Here is a 24,283-nt window from a genome sequence, read left to right on the forward strand (position 1 = left end):
CTGCCTCGGTCCACTTTGGGCTGTAGCAGCATGCCCTTCCACAGCGAGTGCTTTGCCCTGCACGTGCCAGAAGAGGGGACAGCAGGCCTCAGAAGCGTGATGCATGTGGCAGCAGCCTCGAGGCCATAGCTGGGTTGGCGCCAGGGCAGTGGCCCCAGGCCCGGCCAGGGGCCTCGTGGGCCTCGCCCCCTTCCCCACAGTAACTTGGTGCAAGCCGACCCTAGTGCTCCTTACGGGCCTTTCTGGGTGCAAGGTTCTGCTTCTTTCATTGATAACAAACAAAATGAATGAAAGGCAAAGAAGGAAGGATTATGTAAAGAGATCTGAACTTTTTTTTTTCCCAGTAGAAGAGTTCATCATTTGATAGTTGGCAGCAGCTCAGCTGGGGACATTTTATCTAGGTTTGATTATGAAATTCACTTGCAAAACCAGGGGTTTCCAGGCTTAAGAGTGAGTGTTCATAGTTCTCAGTTCCCTTGGCTAAACGGAGCCATCTTCTTAGGGAGTTGCTACTTGGGGGAAGAAAATTGGGTCACTAAAATTATGTCAGTGAAAACTGACAAAGAAGGCGGACTTCGTTCTTGAGAGCTTTCGATCTGAACTGTTTTTGCGAGGGGCACAATTTTTAAACTGTGTCTAGAATCACAGGAAAAAACTATTTCTTCAAGTTGACATACTTTCCCCCAAATTGGTTTTAAAGTACTGGCTCCCAGGAAAGTGGGGCACTGAGAACCCAATCACGAGGCCATACTGGAGAGGTACCATCCCTCGAGGGGAACGGAAAATCTCGCTCACTGATAACTGATCAGAAAACGCTCACTTATTGGAAAAAAAAAAATCATAACACACGCACAAGCCTTCCGAGAAGCCCAGCCCCTGAGCACGATGACTGGATATCGCCCCATAGAAGTTAAGCACTTAACCTCACTCCTTGGAACCCGAGCAGAAACACACACGCGGCAAGTGAACCAAGGCAAGGATGGCAATTGGCGCAGACAAGAATCTGCCCGCAGGGGATAAAGCTGCTAATCTGCACACATAGCGGATACTTTCAGAAGTAAAAGGCTCGCAACTAAATAACCCCCACACGATCTTTTTGCCGAGCAGGTCAAAGGAGAGGGCGGGGGCTCGGTCCTCCCCCCTGCGCCCGAGTCCGTCCAGCTCGTTCCAACGCCGTGCACAGTGTTACCAACTGCCTGTTCCACGGGCTTCCCTGTCGCTCACGGCCACCTGGACACCTCGGGAAGGAACGAGCCCCGGAAGACAGGCTTCCCCTCCTCCCAGGGCTGGGCACAGACACCATTCAATTCAGTCCCAGGGCAGAGTCCAGGGAGGGAAAACGCAGGGTCGGAGGGACCCCGGGAGTCCGCACATCTGGGAAAGGGGAAGGAAACGGCGCCGTGGCTTCCCGCGGTGGGGGTGCACACCTGGACGCCCCCTTCCCTCCGCCAGCGGCCGCAGCCTCGTCCCACCAGGCCGTCGGGGACCCCAGCGCCCACCCCGCCTGCCAAGTGCCCAGCGAGAGGAAACGCGTGCAGGGCCTCCCCGACGGCTGGGAACGGAGAGGACCTGTCCCCAGGCCCCCAGGGGCCGTGGGCACCTTCTCGGGAGGCGTGGGGGCCGCCCCCGCACCCTCACCCTCCAGGAAGGCCGGGGCCAGGATGGGGGACGGGCCGCCGAACTGGGCGCCGACGCCGGGCCGAGGGCACCCCGAGCCCTGGTGGGGGGCGGGCCCGAAGGCTGGATGTGGGGGTGTCCCGCTCGGCCCGGGCGACGAGCCCAGAGGGGCGGCCCTGGTGGGGGAGGGGGCGCGACGCCTCGGGTGGGACGGGGGGGAGGGCACGGCCCAGGCCTCGGGGGCCGTGCGGGGCCCGGGGGGGGCGGACGCCCTGGGGGGCGGCCGGGGCTCGGGCCGCGGTGGGGGCGCCGGCGCCGGGAGGGGTCCCGGGGAGGGCCCCGCGGAGGGAGCCGGCGGGAGGGAGCCGGGGGGGCCGGCCAGGCCGCAGGCCGCACCTGGTCGGCGAAGTCCTCGGCCGTGCCCATCAGGTCGTTCTGGCCCATGGCGGCGGCGGGAGGCTCGGCTCGCTCGCTCGCTCGCTCGGCGTTCGGCCTCTCGGCGCCCGCGCCCGCGCCCGCTGCGGCCTCCACAGGAAGTGCCCGCGGCCGGCCTCGTTCCTCGTCGGCAGCTCCAGCGGCTGCCACGTAGGCCAAGCCTTAAAGGGGCCGCGCCGCCGGGCCCGCCCGGGCCGCGCCTTAAAGGGGCCGCGCACCGCCCGCAGCCGCCCCGCCCCACGCGCTCTTAGTCCCCGCCCCCCGCGCTTCGGTCACGCCCACCCCTCCCGCCGCGCGGCAGCCCATACCAGCCCCGCCCACCACCCTCCGGCCCCGCCCGCTGTACTCGAGGCTCCGCCCATCGCGCGCTTTAAGGCGGCCTGGCCTGATCCGGGGGGCCCGCGGGCCGGAGGGACGCATGGGTCCCCAGCAGGCAGGGTCACGGCGCCAGGCGGACGCGCCTGGGGCTAAGGATCCCCCCAGGGTGGGGGATGGGGTGCTCGCCCGACGCAGTCCGCACTGAGCATGCTCAGTCGAGGGTCCAGCCGCAGGCGCAGGCCAGGGGCGCACCCCCAGCGCCCAACGGACGGAGGAAGAGGGAGGCCGAAGTCACTATGGAAAAGTACCAGGTTCTGAGTCGTCCCCTGGCAGGAAGGCAGGGGCGATGAGGGGCCTACGGTCTAGGCCGAGCCCTGGAGCTGGACCTCCTGCCACCACCCCCACCCCGTACTGGTTTAACGGTCACAGCCCTACCCCCCTAGGTGGCCAGATCCCAACGCAGGGAGGCACAGACCCGAGTTCTGGTCAGTGTCTGCCTCTAGCTCATAGGGTGACCTCGAGTACCTCCAAAGGTGACCTCCTGGGTGCCCCTTACTTCTCTGGGCCTCAGTTTACCCCTCTCTAAAATGAAGGATGAAATGAAGGACTCTTCAAACCCATCTGTCTGAATGGTTAAGGGTGGAAGACAACTCCATCCTTCTCAGCCATGGGTCCGTGTGCTTGGGCCCATGGGGGCAGGATACTCTAGAAGACCCAGAATTTATAAGCAGGAGCCCCTAAACACCTGAAACACCCTGACAGTCGTCCCCATTAGGAGGACTGGAGCCTTTTCCAGGGCCTGTGAAAATGTGCAGGACCTGAAAAGTTCATAAAATAAAAGCTGCAAAGTAAAAATGAATGTTTCATTAAGTGCTCTATATGTAATATGTCAACTTTATTAAATGTTAGATTCCATCTTTGTAAAAAATGTCATTATTCTGAAAATAATTTGTAAATGAGATTTTTCTCACTTTGTGAGAATTCCGTTAGTGTGGGACGACTCCAGGGGAGTCAGCCAACAGCGAAGCAGATGAGTTTCTGGTGGCTGGAGAATTTTAAAAGCAAAGTTACTTTTTCAGGAAAAAAAAAAAGTCTTGATCTGAGACACCGCGTTTTCCTGTTTAATTTGCTGCCTAAGAGAGTCTAAGCATGTGCATTCTTATACCAGCTGAAGCTACTCAGGACACTGTCCCTGCTGTTCCCCTGAGCGGGATTCAAATCACCTACAGGAGCTGCATTACAGAATCCTAAAATGTTTCTGGACTCTGAGAGTCCCTAGACCCAGGGTTCCCTCCCCACCCCTCCTCTGCATCCAGCCCCGCCACCTCCATCCTCTGAAAAATGTAATCCCATCGTCCACCCTCACCCTGTAGCTCCCATCTCTCTGGAGGCTCAATGTACCAGCTCTGGAGTCAAAGCCTGGAGTTCCAGTCCAGTCTGGGCCACCTCAGTTATTAGTGCTGTAGTCTTAGGCAAGGACCTAACTCCCTGGGCCTCAATTCCTCTAATGTGAACACGGAGATGGCAGTAGTGCTGACTGCATGAAAAGTGCTGGGCACAGTGCCAGGCACGTGCATGACTGTGCCTATGGTTGCACTAATTATGGCCCAGTTACTTTCTTGTTTGGATGCCCAGTTTGGAGGTGGGTGCTGGAAGCTGCGATCACAGAGGGCTAGAGTGAACAAACCCTTTGCTGACCCTTGGAGGAGCCTTGGGTCCTCGCCGCAGATTGGAGAAGAAGCATGGGGTGGTGGAAAGAACTCCAGAATCAGCCCCAAAGAGATGGGCTGGGGTTCTACCTTCAAAGGTCTCCTCAGCCTTCCTTCTGGGCCATTTCCTCCATCTGCAAAATGGGGCAGAGACGCTTGCTCTGCCCGCTGCAGGGAAGTTAGGAGGACCAGAGGAGGCTTTGGAGATAGGCGCACTTTGGAAAGTGACAAGATGTGTGCATTTCCTGAAAGCTTCTTTCCTTCTTGCTGGTAGATTTTGGACCGGCTGAATCCTGGGGCCTTGGGTCTGAACCTGGTGGTGGAGGAGACAGAAACCAAAGTAAAGCTCGTGATAAAGCAGGTAAGAGGCCGTGCCTCTGGCACCCTAGTGGGCGTGGTTCCCCCAAACCTATGCTCATCATCCCCGTGTTAGGAAAGGCTTCCAGATTCGACAGCTGGATTCTTGTCTGCCAGCAGTCACAAGGCAAATCCAGTGTGGGAGATGGGTAGACGTGGGGGTGGCGTGAGGTGCCTCGGGCTTCCGTGCACATGTGACTCTCACCTTGATGGAGAGGAAATGCTCATTTTTAATCCGACAACAACCACAACCATACCTACCATTCATTCTGCAAGCTGTCATCTCACTTACTCTCCTGCCCACCCAGCAAAGCAAGAGCCATGACCTCGCATTACAAGCAAGGAGAGGGAGGTTCCCAGAGGCTGCGGGTGAGAGAGCAGCCTCTGTTCCCAAGACGATTTGAATTCAGGCCACCAATTTTACCAAAGGGGAGCCAGGCTGTGGGGTGGGTGCAGGGACTTGCCCAAGATCACACAAGGCTAAGGGCAGGACACCAGGCCTGCAGCCCTTCCTCCACTTTGTTATCATGGCTGGCATGGCAGGGGAGGGTGCAGAGCTGTAGGTAGACAACCCTTTGTGTGTCCAAGTCAGGTGGTCCAGATGAAGCAAGGCTCTAGAAGAGAACTGCCTCAAATGATCCCTGGCACCCCCACGTGGTCCGTGGTGATGGCCCAGTTGACTGCAGGTGGAGAGAGCCTCACCGACGGCTGCTGCCAGAGCCCTTTGGCTCTGCCAGGCCTCCCGTCTGTGGGCAGCTCATGACCAAGGTGGCTGGGCTTGGAGTCCTTATCTGCCTCCTGACCCTCTGCCAGCTGGCAGTGCAGACCGCCCCATTGTCTCATGGACCAATGGGCAGGATGGCTGACTGCCTTCTGGGCAATCGAGGAGCTTTTTAAAAAGTTTTGTAAAAAACATGGGGTGGGGTGCAGGAAGGGGCTTGTGTATCCTTCCAGCCTTTTCTCGGAGCGTTTGTGTACTCCTATACCCCTTTGTTTTACAAGAATGGCATTGAAGCTGATCATGTAGTTGTTCCCACAACATGTGCTGTGAACGTCAGTCATGCCGCTGACACAGCTTCAGCCTCTCCTGGTTCTAGGGGCTGCGTGGGCCCCCACCTGATTGATGTGCCTTAACCCGTCCCCACGTGTGCGTCAAGCATGTAACTTGTTCTCAATGTTTCACTCTGTACTAACAACTGATAACCGTACAGTTAATTGTTTTGAGGACCCATGATTTCCTTGGGATAAATGCTGAGGGGTGTGATATCTAGGTCAAAAGATGTGACATTTTTAAGGCTTTTGGTCGAAAGGAAGGCAGGCAGACTCACTGTGCTGCTGCCTCCACGGTTTTTACATGGCTCTGGGAACAATCTAACTCTGCGTTTCGTCTATGATCACCTGATTACAAGAGTTCTTCATTTGTATGTCTTGTGAGCAGAGGTTCTGGGTGAGGATCTGGTAGTAGATGGGATCACAGGATCCACCTGCAGTCTTTGCTGCCAAGTCTGTCACGGGCTGGAAGCTTGGGGCGGCCCTTACCACTATGCTTTCCCTCTCCGCGCGTTCTTCGCTGCCCCACATGCAGTGATGGGAACAATCTTCCCAATTTGGATAAGGAATGCAGTGGTGAGTGTGAGACTGCCAACCAGAGCAGAGCTGTTTGGCTCTGAGGCCAACACGTTATTTTCTTTTCTGCATTCGAGATGGTCTGAAAATGGATCCCCTAATCATTGCTTGGAATTTATATTATGCTACCCTACACTTACCCCTGCAGCAGGACCACATGTACTGTCACTGCTCAAGGTATATTTGGATCCCTGCCTTAGGAATGTCTCTAGGCCCCATATGGGGCCATGTGGTGGGACATGGATTGTAGGAGCCTAGCAACTCTGATAGATAATGATGGTGATGGTGGTGATGGTGGTGGTGATGGTGATGGTGGTGATGGTGGTGATGGCGGTGGTGATGGCGGTGATGGTGGTGGTGGTGGTGGTGACAGTAGTGATGGTGGTGGTGATGGTGGTGGTGATGGTGGTGGTGGTGGTGATGGTGGTGGTGATGGTGGTGGTGGTGGTGATGGTGGTGGTGATGGTGGTGAAGATGGTGGTGATGGTAGTGATGGTGGTGATGGTGGTGATGGTAGTGACGGTGGTGATGGTGTGGTGATGGTGGTGATGGCAGTGATGGTGGTGATGGTGGTGGTGATGGTGGTGGTGGTGGTGATGGTGGTGGTGATGGTGGTGGTGGTGGTGATGGTGGTGGTGATGGTGGTGAAGATGGTGGTGATGGTAGTGATGGTGGTGATGGTGGTGATGGTAGTGACGGTGGTGATGGTGTGGTGATGGTGGTGATGGTGGTGATGGCGGTGATGGTGGTGATGGTGGTGGTGATGGTGGTGGTGGTGGTGATGGTGGTGGTGATGGTGGTGGTGGTGGTGATGGTGGTGGTGATGGTGGTGAAGATGGTGGTGATGGTAGTGATGGTGGTGATGGTGGTGATGGTAGTGACGGTGGTGATGGTGTGGTGATGGTGGTGATGGTGGTGATGGCAGTGATGGTGGTGATGGTGGTGGTGATGGTGGTGATGGTGGTGATAGTGTGGTGATGGTGGTGGTGCTGGTGCTGGTGGTGGTGGTGGTGATGGTGGTTTACTACACGTTTACTGAGCAAGTGCTCTTGTGCCCCTGCAGGTGGAATGCATTGATGATCATAATGCCAGTGAGGCCCTGGAGGAGGTAACTGTCTGGGTGGTTCCTCCCTGGAGGACATGGTGCAGACAGAACACGCAGACACTGTTCTGTACCCTCCTGTGGAGTGACAGGGTGGGAGCCTGGGTGGAGACAGGGAGGGTGAGAACCCGTTCTTGCCCTGTGCTGTGAAGCCAGAAGGCCCAGCTCCTGAGGGGAGTCTGTGCCCAAACACTCACTTCCAAATCCAGGTGCTGACAACTCAGCATATATGTTCTCAGAGAAGATAAAGTTGAAATGTTGGCCAGGTCCCTAGGCGAATGTACCAATAGCCATCTTTTAAAATATTTTTCTTCAATTATAAAAGTATTAGTTATGCTAGAAAATTTGGAAAATACAGAATTGTGCAACAAGAAATGTAAACTATTTCATATTCCTTAACCCTGCCAGTCAGAACAGACAATACTATCCTAATTTATATTAATAGCAATAACAGCTGCATGCATTCAATTGCTAGATAATGGCTCTGAGCACTTTGCTTTCTTGAATTTCATGTGAAGTTAACTGTCTGCCCTTCTATCTAACGGTCACTTATTTGTCTTCTTTCTGGAGCTGACCACTGTCAATCCTTGCCGGCAAACAGCTATTCGGTCCACAGTGTGACTCACGCACTGGGATGGACCCAGGCTACATCCTAACAAAGTGAAAGAAAGCCCACCTGTAGCCCCCACACACGCCCAGCTTCTCACGTCCACTTCCACCTCCCCCTAGGTGACTGTGCTTTCACATCCAACCTTCCACCCAAGCAGTCGTCCTTCTGGCTCTTAGTTGCTAGGTAGCCATTTCCGTTGCCTAACGGCGTTCCTTCTCAAAGCACTTTCAGTTGGGGGCGAGGACACTGGGACCCGGAGGCGAGGTGGGCATGGGTGTGTCAGTGTCCCACCTCCTCCATTTGGCCACACCACCTTCTCCAGCCACCCCTGACTGTGCTCTTTCCTGTGTGCTCAGCACCTGCCTGCATCAGCTCACTTAGTCCTCAGGACACCTGTGAGGCAGCTACCACTGTTACCGCCATTTAGGAGGCTCAGAGAGGTTGAGGTTTCCCCTGGGTCACAGCACTGCCAGCACAGGGCGTCTGGCCCCTAACCACCAGGCTGCGCAGTCTCCTTGGGCCCCCTCCCCTGCCCTGCTCTGAGCTGGAAACTTGCAGTTGGGGATCTGGGACAGAAGCACTGGCTGACGAACCGTGTTCCCCAAACGTACCCCCCACCCCACCTCTGCTCGCCTGCCTGCAGCTGATGCCTCTGCTGAAGCTTCAGCACGACCACATCTCCATCTACCACGAACTGTTCATCATGTGGAATGGCGAGGTGAGTCACAGCCGACACCTGGGGGCTCAGCGGGCGCCAACTCAGGGGCTGCAGGAACAAGGGATCTGAGAACAGAGCTCCCCCACACCATTGTAACCCCTCGAGGGGCAGTGGCAGTGACTCCAAACGTGGTAATCCCTGACTCGACACATACCGGGGCCACTCTGGGGGCTCTCTGGGCATCATCTCATGGGAGCCTCAGTGGAGGAGGGGTGACTATCCCTCTTTACAGAAGGAGAAATAGGCTAAGAGAAACTAGTTCCTTCCAGTTACTTACCTAGTATGTGGCACAGCTGGAAGCGAGGCCGGCTGGGCGTGACTTCAGCACCTGGTGCATTTAGCTACTGAGATGTCCTAGAGCCAAAGGCTCAGTGAGTCTGCACCTCTGAGGGCGCAGTTTGGACTTTCCTGGAAGGAGCAGGTGTCAGGAAGCTGGTCCTTTGCCGTCCCCTCCTCATCTGGCATCAGGTTGTCTTTGACGTCTGGGCCCCTGGCTTTTGCGGCTCTCATACAGTTTACTAACTAGCAGCTCGTTCATCCTCAGATGCTAGGCGACCTGTAGGGTGGGAAGTCCCATCCTCATTTCCCTGGGGCTCAGAGAGGTTAAGGAGCTCTCCAAGGCCACACAGCTAGTAATAGCTGGATGGGGTGCCAGCCCGAGTCTTGTAGCCCCCAAGCCCCGTGCTTCGTCCCATAGGCTGTATGACTTCTTGTCTTAACAAGGAGCCAGGAACTTTCAATTATTCCAGATGGAGGGAGTGGGGGGTGGGGGTGGAGGTGAAGGGACACTGCAAGGCGTCTCGCTGAGTCAGACCCTAATCAGACCTCCATATTAGTGTCCCCATATGGGGCTGACAGGGAAGGGTTTGAGCAGGAGTGGAGGAACCCCCTCACACACATTCCCTGCCATTTAGCTGGGCCCTGAGGAAAGCCTTGGGGAGGGGCTGTCACCACAAGCACCCACAAGTATTTTCTGAGCACTCCCCAACTCTCTCAAGGAGACACGGAAAAGCCAATTTCACTACAGGAGGGGAAGTAGGGTCCTCCTAGAACCCTAACTTGAGGCCTCTGACCTGGTCTGCTGGGGTCCCTTACAGGGCAGGCTCCTCAGAGGGAGAAAATGGACTAAGCGGAGCCCTAAAGAATGACTGGTTATCCTCGTGAAGGGGCAGGGTCCCCAACACAGGGACTGTGTGTGCAGTGGCCAGGAGAGCCTTCAGAAAAGTCCGTGCGGCTTAGTGTAGATGGAGCTGGTGCAGGAGGCGGCAGGGAGGGGAGGCGAGGAGAGGAGACAGAGGAGCTGGAGACGTGAGCAGGAGCTGCTCATGGGGGGCTCGTACCCACCCCCACCCCCCAGGGGGCAGTGCTCCCTAGCCACTGTGGGTGGGGGCCCAGGGCAGAAGCGCCCAGGCCTGGCCTTCTAGCGGGGAGAACTGTGGCACCTGGGCCTCGTGGCCTGGCAGATCTCCTCTCTGTTCCTCTGCCTGGTGATGGACTACTATGAGGGAAGCTTCCATGACGTCATTGAGAAGAAGAGGGAGGAAAAGACAATCATGGACTCTCAGGTAAGGCAGACTCTCTAGGACACTGGGCCTGGGACCACCTGGACCTTGTGATGTCACAAGCCCTACAGGGGGTGGGGCTTGGGACAGAGGGGAGGACAGGGCCGCTGGAGTCCGGCCATCCTTTCTTCTGACATTCATGTCTGGCGGTATTTGCACATTGTCGTGTGCACAGATCTGAAGCGCAGAGCATGGTGTGTTTGCACAATTGCACACTCACACACCCTCCCCAGATCAAGACGCAGGGCATCCCTAGAACTCCATAAGCCCCTGTGGTTTGACTGCTGCCTGGCCCTGAGGCTCACATACATGGACTCACACAGCATGTCGTCATTCGTGTCTGGTTTCTTCCATTCCTCCTGGTGCCTTGGAGATCCACCCATACAGTGAGGGTGTCAGGAAACCGTCCTTTCCCAGGCCAGAGCCGCTGGGCCACACGGCCACTCCCGAGCCTGTAGGACTCCAGCCTTGTGAGCGTTGGGTTGGTTCCATTCGGGGCTGTGATGGATAAGGTGGCCGTGAGCATTGCTGGGTGTTTTTGTTTTTTGTTTTTTTTTGGTGGCCCAAAATTCTCGTTTTTCCTGGCTAGATACCGAGGCCTGGAATTGTTGGGTCATAGAACAGGTGTGTGTGTGTAGCCTTCGCAGACATTCCAAACAGTTTTCAAGACAGCTTGCTTGACCTGGGGTTCACTCTCCCCAGCGGTAGGAGCCTTCCGGTTCCACATCCTGGCCCACACTTCAGTGTGTCAGTCCTTTTTATCTAAATGAAAAGTGAGTGACATTGTAATTCTAGTGGTAACGAGTAACCACGGTGAGCGCTGTCTGGCGGTTTAGAACTTTGCTTTCATTTCTTCAGGTCTTTTGCCCATTTAAACCTGGCTTGTGTGTCTTTTCTTACCGATGTGTATGAATTCTTTGTATGTCCTGGATACTGGTACCCACAGTGTCTTCTCTTGTCTGTGGCTTGCCAATTCTCTTTCTTAACAATGTCTTCGATGAACACAAGTTCTTAATTGTAATGAAGTCGATGTATCAATGCTTCTTTGATGGCTGGTGCCTTTCAGTCCTGTGAGATGCGTCTCTTGCCCCAACGTGACGTTGTCTGTCTCCTGAGCTAGGTCGTCATTTGCTTTCACCTCGAGGTCCACAATGCCCACCAATGAGTGGTTCCTGCTTTTACTCAGCACCCCTCTGTTCAATGGGCATCATGTCCTTCCTGAGGAGCTCCTCACCCCACATGGGCCTCAGAGGAGGGATCCACAGAGGGTTTCAAACTTTCTGTGAGTGCCTTTCAAGCACAAAATGTTCTCAGAATCCCAGTAAGTAAAGCCTGGGCGGTTGGTGGAAAGTGGAGTGGGAAGAAGGCTGGGGTCCTGCCGCTCGACCCCTCTCTGACACCCCAGTGTGGAATCCAGGATTCCTAGGAACGTAGTTTGAAAATCACTGCCCTGGAAACGAACTGGATCTGGTTTCTGACACAAAATACTTCCAGAACGTTCTCTCTCAGGGCTCTATTCTTTCTAATGACATAGAGAGGCGAGCCCCAACTAGGCACTAAAGACTTCACCCTCTCTGATGCCTACAAAGCCCATGGGCCACCCGGGCGGGGCTCATGGCTGGGGCTTCAGGGAACCGCATTGGGGTCTCTGTTATGGAGACAGGAGTGTGGGGTCCGGAAACTGGGGCATGGCCCTGGCTGACATAATTTTACTGCTGAAGGAGCCTGAGGCAGAAGCCTGTTGCACTGGCTCTGAGCTTTTGGCTAGCTTCAGACCCATCTCAAGACGCAGGAGAGGCTATGCCACGATCCCGCTGGCCGCCTTGAGTGCTCACTGTCCTCTACACACAGCTGCAGGGACCCCTCCAATCCTGGCCTTTGTCGCTCTTTCCCCAGTGGATGCAGGGCATGCTGGGCCAGGTGCTGGACGCTCTGGATTACCTGCATCAACTGGACATCATCCACAGGTAACCGGGGGCCAGGCTCCCTCAGGAGAAGAGACGCTGAGTCCCCCAGGGCGTCAGCGCCCACGGGCAGGACTGAGGGAGAGAGGTGTGGTCCATGCAGCCAGGAGGAGGGCGGCACCTGTCCAGAGCACCTCCCAGGCTTAAGGAGAATGTCACCCCACCAACCATGTAACCTCCAGTGATTCACCCTCACCACGCAATCGTAGTTGTGGATCCTGAGCTGACCCGGGCGAGTTGGTTCTAAAGGGCAAGGAGAGAAAGCAGATAACAGCACTCCCAGGATGGGAGATTAGGGCACTGTGGCCTCTGGCCAGGTGGCGTGGACTGGGCTGCGACCAGTCCCATCTAAGGCTCTGGAATCCGAGGTCTGAGGGGCTGAGAATGGCTTCAGATTAAATCAGTATCGAATTTCAAGGAGGAGAGAAAAGCCGTGTGCACTGTGTGTACAAAGGCAATGCTCACCCACTCGGTGTTAATGTCAGTGGACATTACGAAACCGGCAGCAACCTGTCCCCCAGCAGAGGCGCAGCTCAGATCTGGAAGGAGCTGCAGGAAGATTAGGTGGTTTCCTACTTGTCACTTGGCTTAGTTTTTCCAATGTTCTGTTTATAGGAAACAATGCTTTAAAGGTGGTCTTGGAAGGGGGCATTTATTGAGGAGAGAGGGGTGTGGGCTGCTGCTGCCTGCCGAACTGGGTGGGGCGGGAGTAAGGTTCAGGGCACACGCTGGCCCCTGAGGGCCGGGCATCAAGGTGTGCCTCTTGGTTTCAGGAACCTCAAGCCCTCCAACATTGCGCTGGTCAGCAGCAACCACTGCAAACTACAGGACCTGAGCTCCAACGCGCTGATGACCCACAAAGCCAAGTGGAACATCCGTGCAGAGGAAGGTGGCCGGGGTCCTCCCAGGCGGCGCGGGACAGCAGTGCCTGGGGAGCAGTGGGGGAGGGGCCATTCATCCGATGCTGGTTGCTCCTAGAGTTCAGAGGGCAGTAGCCACTCTGGGTGCTGGAACAAAGCAACATCAAGCCTGCCGTTGTTCTGAAGGTCCCCCACAGAGCCCCCTGGGCATATGTGGGCTCCAAAGAGATCCCCTGCCTGGATTGTAACTGGGCAGAAGTAACCCCATGGGGGGACCTGCAGGGTCCAAAAGACACCCAGAAAATGTTAAACTTCTTGGAGGGAGAAGAAAGGTCTCAGAAGGAAGGAAAATGACATATAGGGATGGAAGGCTGTTGGGTGCCAGGCACTGGCTAGGGGTGGGTTACTCTACTGAGTCCTAAAATAACCCAGGAGTTGGGGAGTAAGGAGACATGAGTTCTCCTTTGAAAAGACAATGGGGCAAAGGGGGCATGGCTTCTAGCCCATAACAGCTGTCAGGGATGGAGAGAACAACCACAGTGGAGAACTCCAGTCCTGGGGTGGCAGGTGCTGGTGGCACTGTCCTTGGCGCATAGAGGATGGATGGATGGATGGTGGATGGTGGGTCGATGGACAGGTGGATGGATGGGTGGAGGGATGGGTGGATCTAGATGACAGGGGTCCTTGGAGTCCACCCTTTTGCTGTTTCCTTGGGGCATGGAGGTCCAAATAGGGAGGGGCTGCCCGAGGCCTATCGCGGACTGACAGAGCTGGATGAGGACCCTGCTCAGTTGGCTCCTTGTCTGGGATTCAGGTTTAGAAACCAGGGCAGGACAACTGGAACTTGGTCTCAAGGTCCTGATATTTAGAGGGGCAAGATATTTGAAGAGGGTGCAGATTTTAGCCTTCTTGGCACGTGCCTTTTCCGACTCCTTCTGTAGCCACAGTGGGCAAACAGACACATGCACACACGGGCCAGGCTGGTGGGCACCTGCCTAGATGGGCAGCCTCACTGGCTGAAGATCAAGGGCCAGCTCTTGCTGACCATGGGCCTCTTCCTTTCCCCCTACAGGAGCCTGTCCCTGTCTCTCCCAAACAGGGTGATGAAGGGCTCATTTTTCCAGCTGCTTGTTTCCCCAGGGTGCATAGGACTCACGGAGCCCCACCTTTTCCTGCCAACAGACCCCTTTCATAAGTCCTGGATGGCCCCGGAAGCCCTCGACTTCTCCTTCAGCCAGAAAGCGGACATCTGGTCCCTGGGCTGCGTCATTCTCGACATGGTCAGCTGCTCCTTCATGGAGGTGAGCCTCCTTCTGGCTGCCCCTCCCTGCCACACCCCAACCCCCACTCCTGGGAGCTGTCCTGCCCACCTCAGCCCCAGAGGCGCACTCTTCCCACAGGCCCCCTCCAGCTGTGCTCTTGCCTCTGGTGGCACTGGGTGGAAGCCCCGCCCCCGATGCTGGAGGCCCCGCCCCCTGCACTCTGCACCTCATGCTGTCAGGGTCCTAGCGTGATAGTGATGACCATGGTGGAAAGTGAAAACCGCCCATGTGTCCGACCTCACAGCAGCCCTCCAGGTGTCCTCATGGCCCCTTACGGATTAAAAAACCCTACTTCAGCTGCACTGAGCCGCCCAAGGTGGGATTTGGGCCGTGCTCTATCCCTGTTTGAGTTAAAGAAGCTTTCAGCTGCAAGCAAGGGAAAGTGGACGAACATAGGCCTGAACACACAGGGGCTGTTTGTCACCCAGGGGCCCCAGGCTGGCGCGGCACTTCGCCAGCGTGGGGCCTTGGCTCTCAGCTCAGCTGCAGCCCCTGAAACAGGGACATCACCGGTGGACAGGAAGAAGGGAAGGGCGGGGGGCCGTGCAGACCCTGGTCCCATGGCTGTGGGAGGCTGGAATGCTGAGCCCTGTGGCTTTAGGTCCTCTACATACAGAGGAGAGAGCAGGGAGAAGCGAGCTGGCCAGGCCTCAGTACCTGCCAGCCCCACGTGCAAACACCAAGGTCCCCAGAAAGTACAGGCGGGCCCCTGTACTCCCTACTCTCTCCCGGACCCCCAGGCTCTTATCAGCTGGGTCTGAATCAGAGATGAGGCCCACAGCCTTCTTGACATGACTGTAGGAAGTGGGTTGTCCCTCACTCCCTCTGCCTCGCTTCTCTGGGAAGCTCTGTTTCTTCTTTGTAAAAGGACTGTGGGCTTCTGGGCGGTCCTGAAGGTGGTGGCCGGATATTCTCACCTGCTCCCCTTGCGGCTCTCCCGGGTGCCAGGCCCCACCTGCGGGGCCAGGGCCGGTTTTCATTTAGTTGAGGAAACGCACGAAGCAGTGCCCCCATCTGCTCACAGGCAACAGAAGCCATGCTGCTGCGCAAGTCCCTCCGGAGTCTCCCGGACGGCCTGAAGGGTGTCCTGAGGACCGTGGAGGAGAGGGGGATCCCCCATGTGAAGACGTTTAGTGACCTGTTGCCCCAGATGCTCCAGATCAATCCCTCGGAGCGGATAGCAGTCAGGTGAGCTTGGGGGCTGGGCCAGCTTTTAGCTTTTCAGGTTCTCTTTCAACATGTCTACACGGCCACTTGGTGTTTTGACGCTGCAGAGTGCACCTTCACGCCCGCCCTGACTCACCTGCGGACCACTGGGCGCTCCCAGGTGCGGCTATCCCAAGCGAATGGTCTCGGCTCACGTCTCTGTGCATGGGAGCCAACAGGGCCGACGTCGCTGTCAGGCACGGGAGGCGTGGCCGGAGGACAAGGAAAATGTCCTAGTTCTAATTCAGTTTAAAATCAGAAGAAAGAATGAACCTGTACCAATGAATCCAGCAGGGGTTATATTCGCCTTTATACCAACACAGCTGTAAAATCAGATTTTTGGAGGAAAGACCCCACGTAGGAAAAGTGCCAAGGCCCAGCACTGTCCTCCCTCAGCCACCAGCGTGATCCCCGTGTCCCTCCTGGAGGTGGGGTGGCTGGGAGCCAGCTGGACACGCCTGTGACATGGTGAGAGGTCCCTTGGCTTGGAAAGTGGGGATGATAAGAGTGCCACCTCTGGCCCCAACACATGGATCTGTGAGGTGGTGTCCACAGACGGGGTCCCAGATGCCCTGTGCTCATCCATGTCCCATCCTGGGATGGCCACCCAGGTGAGCTCACCAGCTCTCCGCTGTCCCCAGGGACGTGATGCACAGGACCTTCATGAGTAGAAGCTTCAGGTCCTCCAACATCGCCCTGGCACTGCACGGGCAGGTGATACCCGACTTCGTCTCCGACATGCTGTTAGAAGGCAACATGGCCAGCGTTTTAGGTGATTATGACAACTCGGAGGACCAGGGTGCCACGGGGCCGCTGTGTCCTAGCACCAGGGTCAGTGCCTCCCCCCACAACCCAGCCCCCGGAACCCCTGCACCTCCTTCCACACCCTGGCCTAGTGGCGCCAGTGCCCAGAGTGTCTTCCCGAGCCAGCAGCACTTCCTGGATGGTTCCTATGTGCCCAGAATGGTGCTGGGCACTGGGGTGGGTACAGCAGGGACCCTGGGCCAGCAGACGCATCCCTGCAGATCTCTGAAGTTGGACGTGCACAGGCCTCAGTCAAGAGTGCTGCCAGGCACCCGGTGCAGTGCCTGGTGGGCACATGGCACGCCAGGAGCATGGACTGGTCTCTATTGCGCGCCCCACACTGGGGCGCCTCGGGGCTGCCAGCACAGTAACTGGCACCCGGTAGCTATGCCTAAGGCCTAGAGGCCATTTCAAGTTCCGGCTTCGCTCCATCCTCCCACCCCTCTGTGTTCCTGGTGTGGGGAGGCTGCTCACTCCCTCTGCCCCTGTGGTTCCCTGCACAGGCTGCCTGTGACGAGGGACTCCGCACTTGTCTGCCGCTGCCCCATATCTGGGGAAGGGGCACCCAGGAGGCCCTAGCTGCTCAGTTTCTCCATGTCTCGTGGTCATAGTCAAAGGCAGAGAAGCCTGCTGGGGGCCCAGAGGGGCAGGGCTCTGGCCACATCGAGCCAGAGTGAGGTGTAGAGCAGCACTGCATGCCCGAGGTGGGCTCTGACACAGTCTGGGCTCCAACTCCACACAGGTCCCTTGGCTTGGAAAGTGGGGATGATAAAAGTGCCACCTCTGGCCCCAACACATGGATCTGTGAGGTGGTGCCCACAGACGGGGTCCCAGATGCCCTGGCCCTCAGAAGGGTCCTTGAGCCAGCCGAGGTTGGGTTCGCACGGGCCGGTGCCTCCCCATGCTCTCATTTCTTGCAGAGGTCATGCAGAATTTCTCCAGCCGGCCTGAAATCCAGCTCGAGGTCATCAAGAAGCTCCTGAGAATGCCTGACGACCAGCTAGGTAGACACCCCGTGTGCTCGCCTTCCCCAGCAACTCCGGGCAGTCCCTGGCCCTTCACTGCCAGCTCTCCAGCGGTGTCTCTGACACTTCCCAGACTGGTTTACATTCCCAAAAGGCTCCACGTCTTTCCGATCTGCTCGGAGTAGGCAGCCTGCAATTCTTCCTGTGTTGACACTTTTACTGAGCAGAGAAGGGGTGGGGTTAGGACCCACACCCTTTCTAGTGGCCTCCCTTCACCTGATTAATGGATGCTGGAGACACCCCCTCTCCCACCACTATTGACGGTATTTGAGTGGTTGCTAATCTCCCAGTGTTGTGAATAATACCATGCTGAGTATCCTGGAGCATAAGTGTGCCTACGTGTTCCTGTAGGATAAACTCTTACAAGTTCAGGCTGTGAAGACCTCACAGAGCCTGCAAATTGCCCTCCTTTCATGCACCAGCTTACCCACCTATCAAGAGTGCAGGTGGCACCTCTTTCCCCAACATTCTCCATCAGTGAGTGTTAATCATCTTTGTAGATTTGCCAGAACACGGTTTCATAAAATGTCTCCACTCACCCTTTGTGTCACCAGCTTGAATATTGCATTCACTTACTCATTCATGCACCTGTCCATCCGTCCACCCACCCACCCCACCCACTCATCCAATCATCCATCCATCAACCCATCCATCCATCCATCCATCCACCTATCCATCCATCTATCCATCCATCCATCCACCTGTCCATCCATCCATCCATCCATCCATCCATCCATCCATCCATCCATCCACCTGTCCATCCATCCATCCACCTGTCCATCCATCCATTTATCCATCCATCCATCCATCCATCCATCCATCCATCCATCCATCCATCCACCCATCTGTCCATCCATCCATCCATCCATCCATCCATCCATCCATCCATCCACCCACCTGTCCATCCATCCATCCATCCATCCATCCATCCATCCATCCATCCATCCATCCATCCATCCGTCCATCCATCCATCCACCCACCTGTCCATCCATGCATCCATCCATCTATCCATCCGTCCATCCATCCATCATCCATCCATCCATCCATCCATCCATCCATCCACCCACCTGTCCATCCATCCATCCATCCATCCATCCATCCATCCATCCATCCATCCCTCCATCCATCCATCCACCCACCTGTCCATCCATCCGTCCATCCATCCATCCATCCATCCATCCATCCACCCACCTGTCCATCCATCCGTCCATCCATCCATCCATCCATCCATCCACCCACCTGTCCATCCATCCGTCCATCCATCCATCCATCCACCTGTTCATCCACCCACCCACCCACTATCCATCTCTCTTGCTGTCTATCTGTCCATCCTTCCACAAAAGGTCTGTCGCAGTGTCTGGGGCATCAGAGATTACAGAGGCCTCATCTCGACCCTGTTTACCTTTCCCTCCCTCTCTTTCTTGCCCTTGACCCCCTCTGGAGCTAGGCTGTGGCCAGGATAGAGTTCATGGGAAGGCAGATTTTGCCTTCCTGGAGAAACTGAGGGAGGCTGTTGGGCCCTTTCCTAAGGTGGCTTTCTCTGCTACCCCAGAGCCACACCTGCCTCAGACAGGTTGGGAGATGGCGTTGCCACAGCGTGGCTTCCTGGGTGCCAGCACTTCTGTCATTCTCACCACAAGCCTGAGATAGAGGAGCTGCTCACCGTACTCTTCCGATGAAGAAAGAGGCCGGGAGAAGGGAAGCAGCAGTGGGGAAGGGGCATGGCTGGGATGGACCCTCAGCCACCTGCCACTGCCTCTCGTCCCCTCCCCATGCACAGCACAGGCCCCGACACAGAGGAAAGTCGTGGGACCCAAAGATGTCCACTCTCAGGGCAGGTACAGCCAAGGTCTCGGAACCAGACAGGCTGGGTTCAAAGCAAGTGCTCTGCCGTCCGTTATCTGTACAGTGAGCACAGTAATGGAAGGAGCCACTCGCAGAGCTGCTCGTGTGAGAACAAGATGCTTGTGGTAGACACACAGCGGGCGACTGAGCACGCTTCCTCACCACCTCCTCGTCCACCTCGGGCCCGTGTGCGATGCCCGCAGACTCCAGCAGTGTCTGTTCCCTGGTCTGGCCCACACCCCCCCCACCCTGGCTCCTATGCCAAGTCTCACCTTGCCACCCGCCCTGCCAGGTATACCGTGGCCCATGGAGCTGGTGGAGGAGGTGGTCGCTGTCATGAAGCAACACGAGAGAATCCTTGACATCCAGCTGTGTGGCTGCTCCCTGCTGCTACGTATCCTGGGCCAAGGTGGGCACTGCGCCGGCTGTGTTTCAGGTTCGCTCTGGCACAGGCTGGTAGGTCTCAGAAACCAGTGCTAACCCACAGTGCCCTTCACTGGCTGGGCAGGCCGGGTAGGTGCCCACGCTTGGGCCCTTCACTCCCTCATGCAACAAGCCCTTATGGGGACCTGCTCTGCACCTGGCTGACAAGGCCGACCTCAGCTTCCTTCATGGGAAATGGGGACACTGCTCCCCAACCAGGGAGGGAGCACGCCCGCATGCCATCTACCCGTCCCCTGGTCTCCAACTTTGGGAGTTAACCCTGGGCCACTTCCATTGGCCCCAGCAGCGCTGGCACAGGACCCGGCAGCCGAGGCACCCAGTGGTAGCTCCGTCACCACCGTCCTACTGAGCGTCATGCGGAGCCACCCCGAGGCCCAGCAGCTCCTGGTCATGGTCTACAGTCTGCTCACCATCATCTGCAGCCAGGGTGGGTCTGCGTGCCCCTCCCTCGGCCAAGGCCGGGGTGCCAGGGGCACGGGCTGTGCTGGGCCCTCTCCTGAGATGGCTCGATCATATTGCCTGTGGTTGGTTTCTTCCACATCCTTGTTCCCTCCACAAATGTGCACTGACTACGTGCCAGGTGCCACCGCGCGCTTCACACAAGGTCTGCTTCACTCTCAAGCCATCATTGCCGCTTCTGCCCTGCTTATCTCCATTCAGGGAGCACCTGGGCGTCTGAGGCCACCAGCTGGGCAGGCAGGGGCAGCCGGACTGGGGACAGTGTGGAGGAGAGTGGCAGCACTGAGGGCATTCCAGACCTTTACATCCTCCCAACCACCTCATCGGGTCCATATCAGTCTCTCAACGGGCAGCTGGGGTCCCAGACAGCCCAAGGACACTCACCTACAGTCCTGTGCCCAGCCAGGGGCAGGGCTGGGGGCTGGGTAATTGACCATACATTGTGGATCCCACTCTGGGGAGTGTAAAGGGTGCTATGAATAGAGTACAATCATGGTCTCATCTCAGAAGGCTCAGGACCATGGTGTGGCCCCAGGAAGCAGGGCCAGGCCCCTTGGAAGGAAAGCTAGAGGTGGGGCCTGGCCCAGTAATGGAACAGGTGACCCAGGGGAGGGACCATGTCCTCTTGTTTCTGGGTCCCAAGATGGGCGTGAGACTGGCCCAGAGGAGGGACCAGTAATGTGGGACGCATGGGACTGCAGTGCCTGACGTTAGAGGCAGGTGGTGCTCAGGGAAGGCTTCCTGGAGGAGGGGTCCTCTGTGGTCCTAACTCCAGTGCCCATCCGACAGAAGCCACTGTAGAGGAGCTGCAGAGGGCCAGGCTGTTTGAGAATATCCTGGAGCACCTGGACACCTTCTCCAGAAACAGGGACATCTGCATCAATGGCCTGAGCCTGTTCTGGGCCCTGCTGGTGGACGGTGAGAGGGGCCTCTGCTCCCCATCCTGTGCCTGAAACACTTCAGGACGAGCCATGGCTCATGAAGGGCTCTTCTGAGGAAAAGAGAGGAGGGGGAGAGGACAGTGGGGAGGAGCTGTCCTGGTGGGGCGGGCCCCTCGCATCAGGCAACCCCCAGCTCCCACATGCTGGGATTTCCCAGGCAATCCCTGCTCTGGAAGGTAGCCTTGGCACTGGCATCCCGTCCTCATTTTGGATTCAGAAAAGGGGGTCCCAGGCCGTGCTGCTCCCTTCCCTCCAGTCCCCACCTTGGCCCTGCAGCACCTGGGTGGTAGCTATGCCCAAGAAAAAAAGGGCTCCCCAGAGAGCCCTGCCCAAAGTGCAGAACTTCCAAGCCTCCCCTTGGGGCACAGGGAATCCCCACTCCCAACTTGCAGGTGGGCTAGAAAGTGCCCTCATCCCCCATCTCTGAGGACATCTGTCCTCTCCCCCATAGCTTCTGCTCAGTTGTCTTTGGTGGGAGGCCACGTATACAGCAGGTACTCCTGCATGCACCTAAGGGCTAGGTATCCCTCTTCCATCCTGTCCTGGGTCCAGCTGTCATCGTGGACAAGACTCCCTTGGAGAAAGCCCCGGTCCTCGTTGCCAAGGTGCTAGCCACCTATCCCACAGATGCAGAGATGGCTGAAGCTGGCTGTGCTGTCCTCTGGCTGCTGTCCTTGCTAGGTGAGCAGCCTGGGGCCCCGAGGCTGGGAGCAGTGGACCCTGGGCCCGCCAGATGAGGACGCCGCCCTGGGCCTCTGCAGGCTGCATAAAGGAGCACCAGTGTGAAGAGGTGGTGGCACTGTTCCTGCAAAGTATCCAGCTGTGTCAGGACAGGGTCTTGCTGGTGAACAACGCCTACCGGGGACTGGCCAGCCTCGCAAAGGTGTCCGGTGAGCCTGGGGACAGACACAGCTGCCACTGGGGAGTGGGGGCAAAACTGCACAAGTAATGTCTGCCAGCTGCCCACAAACCAAAAACAGAAGCAAAAAATCAAAAAAAGGAAAACAATTTATAGTCCCATCATCCAGAAGTTGCCGTGGAGACCTTTTGTACACTTTTTTTTTTTGCCTAACGCTATGTTGTGACAGTCTTTCCCTGGCCGTAAGTAAACACACATTAGGTCTGCACAGGTTTTCCTACAGGTATGGCTTAGTAAAACAGCCCAGGAGACAGGTGTCTCTCAATTCCCATTCCACAACAGGCCCTGTGCCGGGCCCGGGCCTGATTTCACAGCACAATGACCCCTTACAGATACTTGGGGCTGGGGGACTGGCCAAGGTCGCCAGCTGGTGTGGGGGGCATGGCTCAGCCCATCTGAGGTCTCCCTCCCCCCACCGCTCAGTGTTCTGGGTCAGGGTCGTGTGCAGGGTGTGCTGGCCTGGAAAGCAAAGCCAGGCCTCTGTCTGCTACTGGGCCTGAAGGGAGGGAGGCTCTCCAAAGAGCCCGGCAGGATCTTCCCTCTCAGAGACTCCCTGGGCTCCGGGCCTGCCCCGCCCTGTCCAAGGTCCTGCAGAGGGGAGCTGCCAGTCCTGTAGGACGGAGGAGGGGGCGGGAGGCCGAGGTCCTGAGGGCGAACCGCGTGGCTGACCTTGAGGTGGGTCATCAGCACCAGTGAACAGGAACCCAGAGCCAGAGTCTGGGTGAGCTCTGCGGCTCTGCCACCAGCTGGCTGTGTGACACTTGTCACCTCACTCGAGTGTCAGCTTCCCTCAGGCTCCAGGATCTGAAGGGTCAAGGCTACATGGCATCCTGGGTCATGTACAGGCCCCTGTGGGGGCTTACACAGGCCCCCAGGCCCTCAAGAGCAGGGCCTAACCCCTAATGTGGGGGTACCTTGGAGCACCCCCAGTGCTCTCCCTACAGGAAGTCATGGCCACAGCTGAGACCACCCCTCCACGGAACCTTTTGCTGCCTGGGTGGAGGGAGGTGGGTGCACATTCCCACGAGAGGAAACGAGGTCTGCAGACGCATTTATGAGCTCTAAAACTGGAGTGAGGAAAACGGGACGCGTGACCTGGGAGGTCCCGTCTGCAGGGAACTGGCGCCCCCAGCCGGCAGCGGAGACCTGTGCTGTCCCCGCACGGCCCTCCACAACCCTAAGAACTCAGTCCTGCCGTCACCCCCCTTCCCAGAGGACACTGAGGTACGGGCAGCCGAGGTGCTGACCCGTCCCCCGTCCCCTCACGCCCCCAGAGCTGGCGGCGTTGCAGGTGGTGGTGTCCGAGGAGGGGAGCAGCGGCCTCGCTCTCATCAAGGAGACATACCAGCTCCACAGGGACGCCCCGGAGGTGGTGGAGAACGTCTGCATGCTGCTGGCCCACCTTGCTTCCTACCGTGAGAACCCCTTCCTCGTCGCCCCCTCCCAGAAGCCAGTGGTCGGAGGCGCCCAGCTCCCAGCTCTAACTGGTGGGAGGGCAGGAACCCCAGAATGTCCCATTCATGTGCCCCAAGCGCCCACTATGCACCAGCCACCATGCTGGCTGTGGTGACATCTGGCTCCTGAACCCCAGGGGTGGGGTTCATGCTAAGCCTGTGTGGGGATGGGGACCCAACCTAGTCCCCCTCTGCTGGCCGCCTCAGAAATGCCCGAGCCAGGAGCTGTGGCAGCTCAGGCTGGTGAAGCGTAGGGCTCCCGGGGTGGGGTGCAGGAGGGCCTGGTTTCAGGACCCTCTGCTGTGCCCACAGAGGACCTCCTGCCCGAGCTGGTGTCCAGTGGGATCCTGCCCCTGCTCCAGGAGATCAAGGCGCGCTTCACCTCCAGCCTGGTGAGTGTCGCTGGGCCCCGACACCAGGCCTCACACCCATCTCTCAACCTGAGCCGGGTGGCACTGAGCCCAGGGGCCCGGAACAAGGTTTGTGAGGAAGTGACCTGGACTGCGTGTAGTTATGACTCTTTCCGGTCTGTGATTCCACGTGGAAATCCTAAAGGGGAGGGGCACTCAGACCTCTTCAAAGAAGTGGATTAAGTCACAAAGGTAACTGCTCATGGACCCGACCGTCCACGGAAACGGAGACCTACTTTTCTTCTTCCAGGAGCTGGTCTCTTACGCAGAAAAGGTGCTCCTGAGATTGGAGGCGGCCACGCCACCCAGCTCTGCGGAAAGCCAGTCGCCTTTGCCCTGAGAACCCCCCAAATATTCCCCCCCCCCAACAGCCTTCTTTCCTGCCCTTCCTTTTCTGTATTGTATCTCACAGGACTGCCTAGTGACAGCAGGGCATTTTCCTTGGCGGGGGGAGGGTGTCAGGAAGGACTGTCACCTAGGACCAGGGTGTAAGAGGCCCACGGCCAGTTCCTGGGTGCCAGGCCATCCCTGGGGGTTAGGCTGACCGGCGGCCATGATGCTCCATTTGCAATCCT

General features: G+C 57.4%; 2 protein-coding genes across 4 annotated transcripts in view; one reads left to right on the forward strand and one right to left on the reverse strand.

Moving 5' to 3' along the window:
- The window catches only part of SURF4 (surfeit 4), a 12,970-nt gene extending 10,709 nt beyond the window's left edge, over positions 1 to 2,261 (reverse strand). For all 3 annotated transcript variants that reach the window (XR_013994509.1, XR_013994510.1, XM_081067264.1), the window contains exon 1: positions 2,014 to 2,261. Coding sequence is in view for 1 of the 3 variants with exons in the window: in XM_081067264.1 (XP_080923390.1) it covers positions 2,014 to 2,061 (48 nt within the window). In the remaining 2 variants the exon portion in view is untranslated. The remainder of the gene's footprint in view (positions 1 to 2,013) is intronic.
- STKLD1 (serine/threonine kinase like domain containing 1) lies at positions 2,060 to 24,081 on the forward strand (the record flags this gene model as incomplete). The annotated part of the gene is made up of 21 exons (XM_081066723.1): positions 2,060 to 2,202; positions 2,260 to 2,536; positions 4,354 to 4,440; positions 7,126 to 7,170; positions 8,418 to 8,492; positions 9,956 to 10,057; positions 11,951 to 12,021; positions 12,792 to 12,907; positions 14,061 to 14,179; positions 15,225 to 15,388; positions 16,048 to 16,391; positions 17,131 to 17,214; positions 19,017 to 19,074; positions 19,348 to 19,490; positions 19,812 to 19,952; positions 20,774 to 20,902; positions 21,478 to 21,606; positions 21,687 to 21,815; positions 23,119 to 23,259; positions 23,611 to 23,690; positions 23,959 to 24,081. 21 exons carry the CDS (start codon positions 2,060 to 2,062, stop codon positions 24,046 to 24,048), a joined length of 2,667 nt encoding a protein of 888 aa, XP_080922849.1. The 3' UTR covers positions 24,049 to 24,081.
- Positions 24,082 to 24,283: the final 202 nt, after the last annotated feature.

Source organism: Rhinolophus hipposideros (assembly GCF_964194185.1).
Source record: "Rhinolophus hipposideros genome assembly, chromosome: 11".
NCBI lineage: Eukaryota > Metazoa > Chordata > Mammalia > Chiroptera > Rhinolophidae > Rhinolophus > Rhinolophus hipposideros.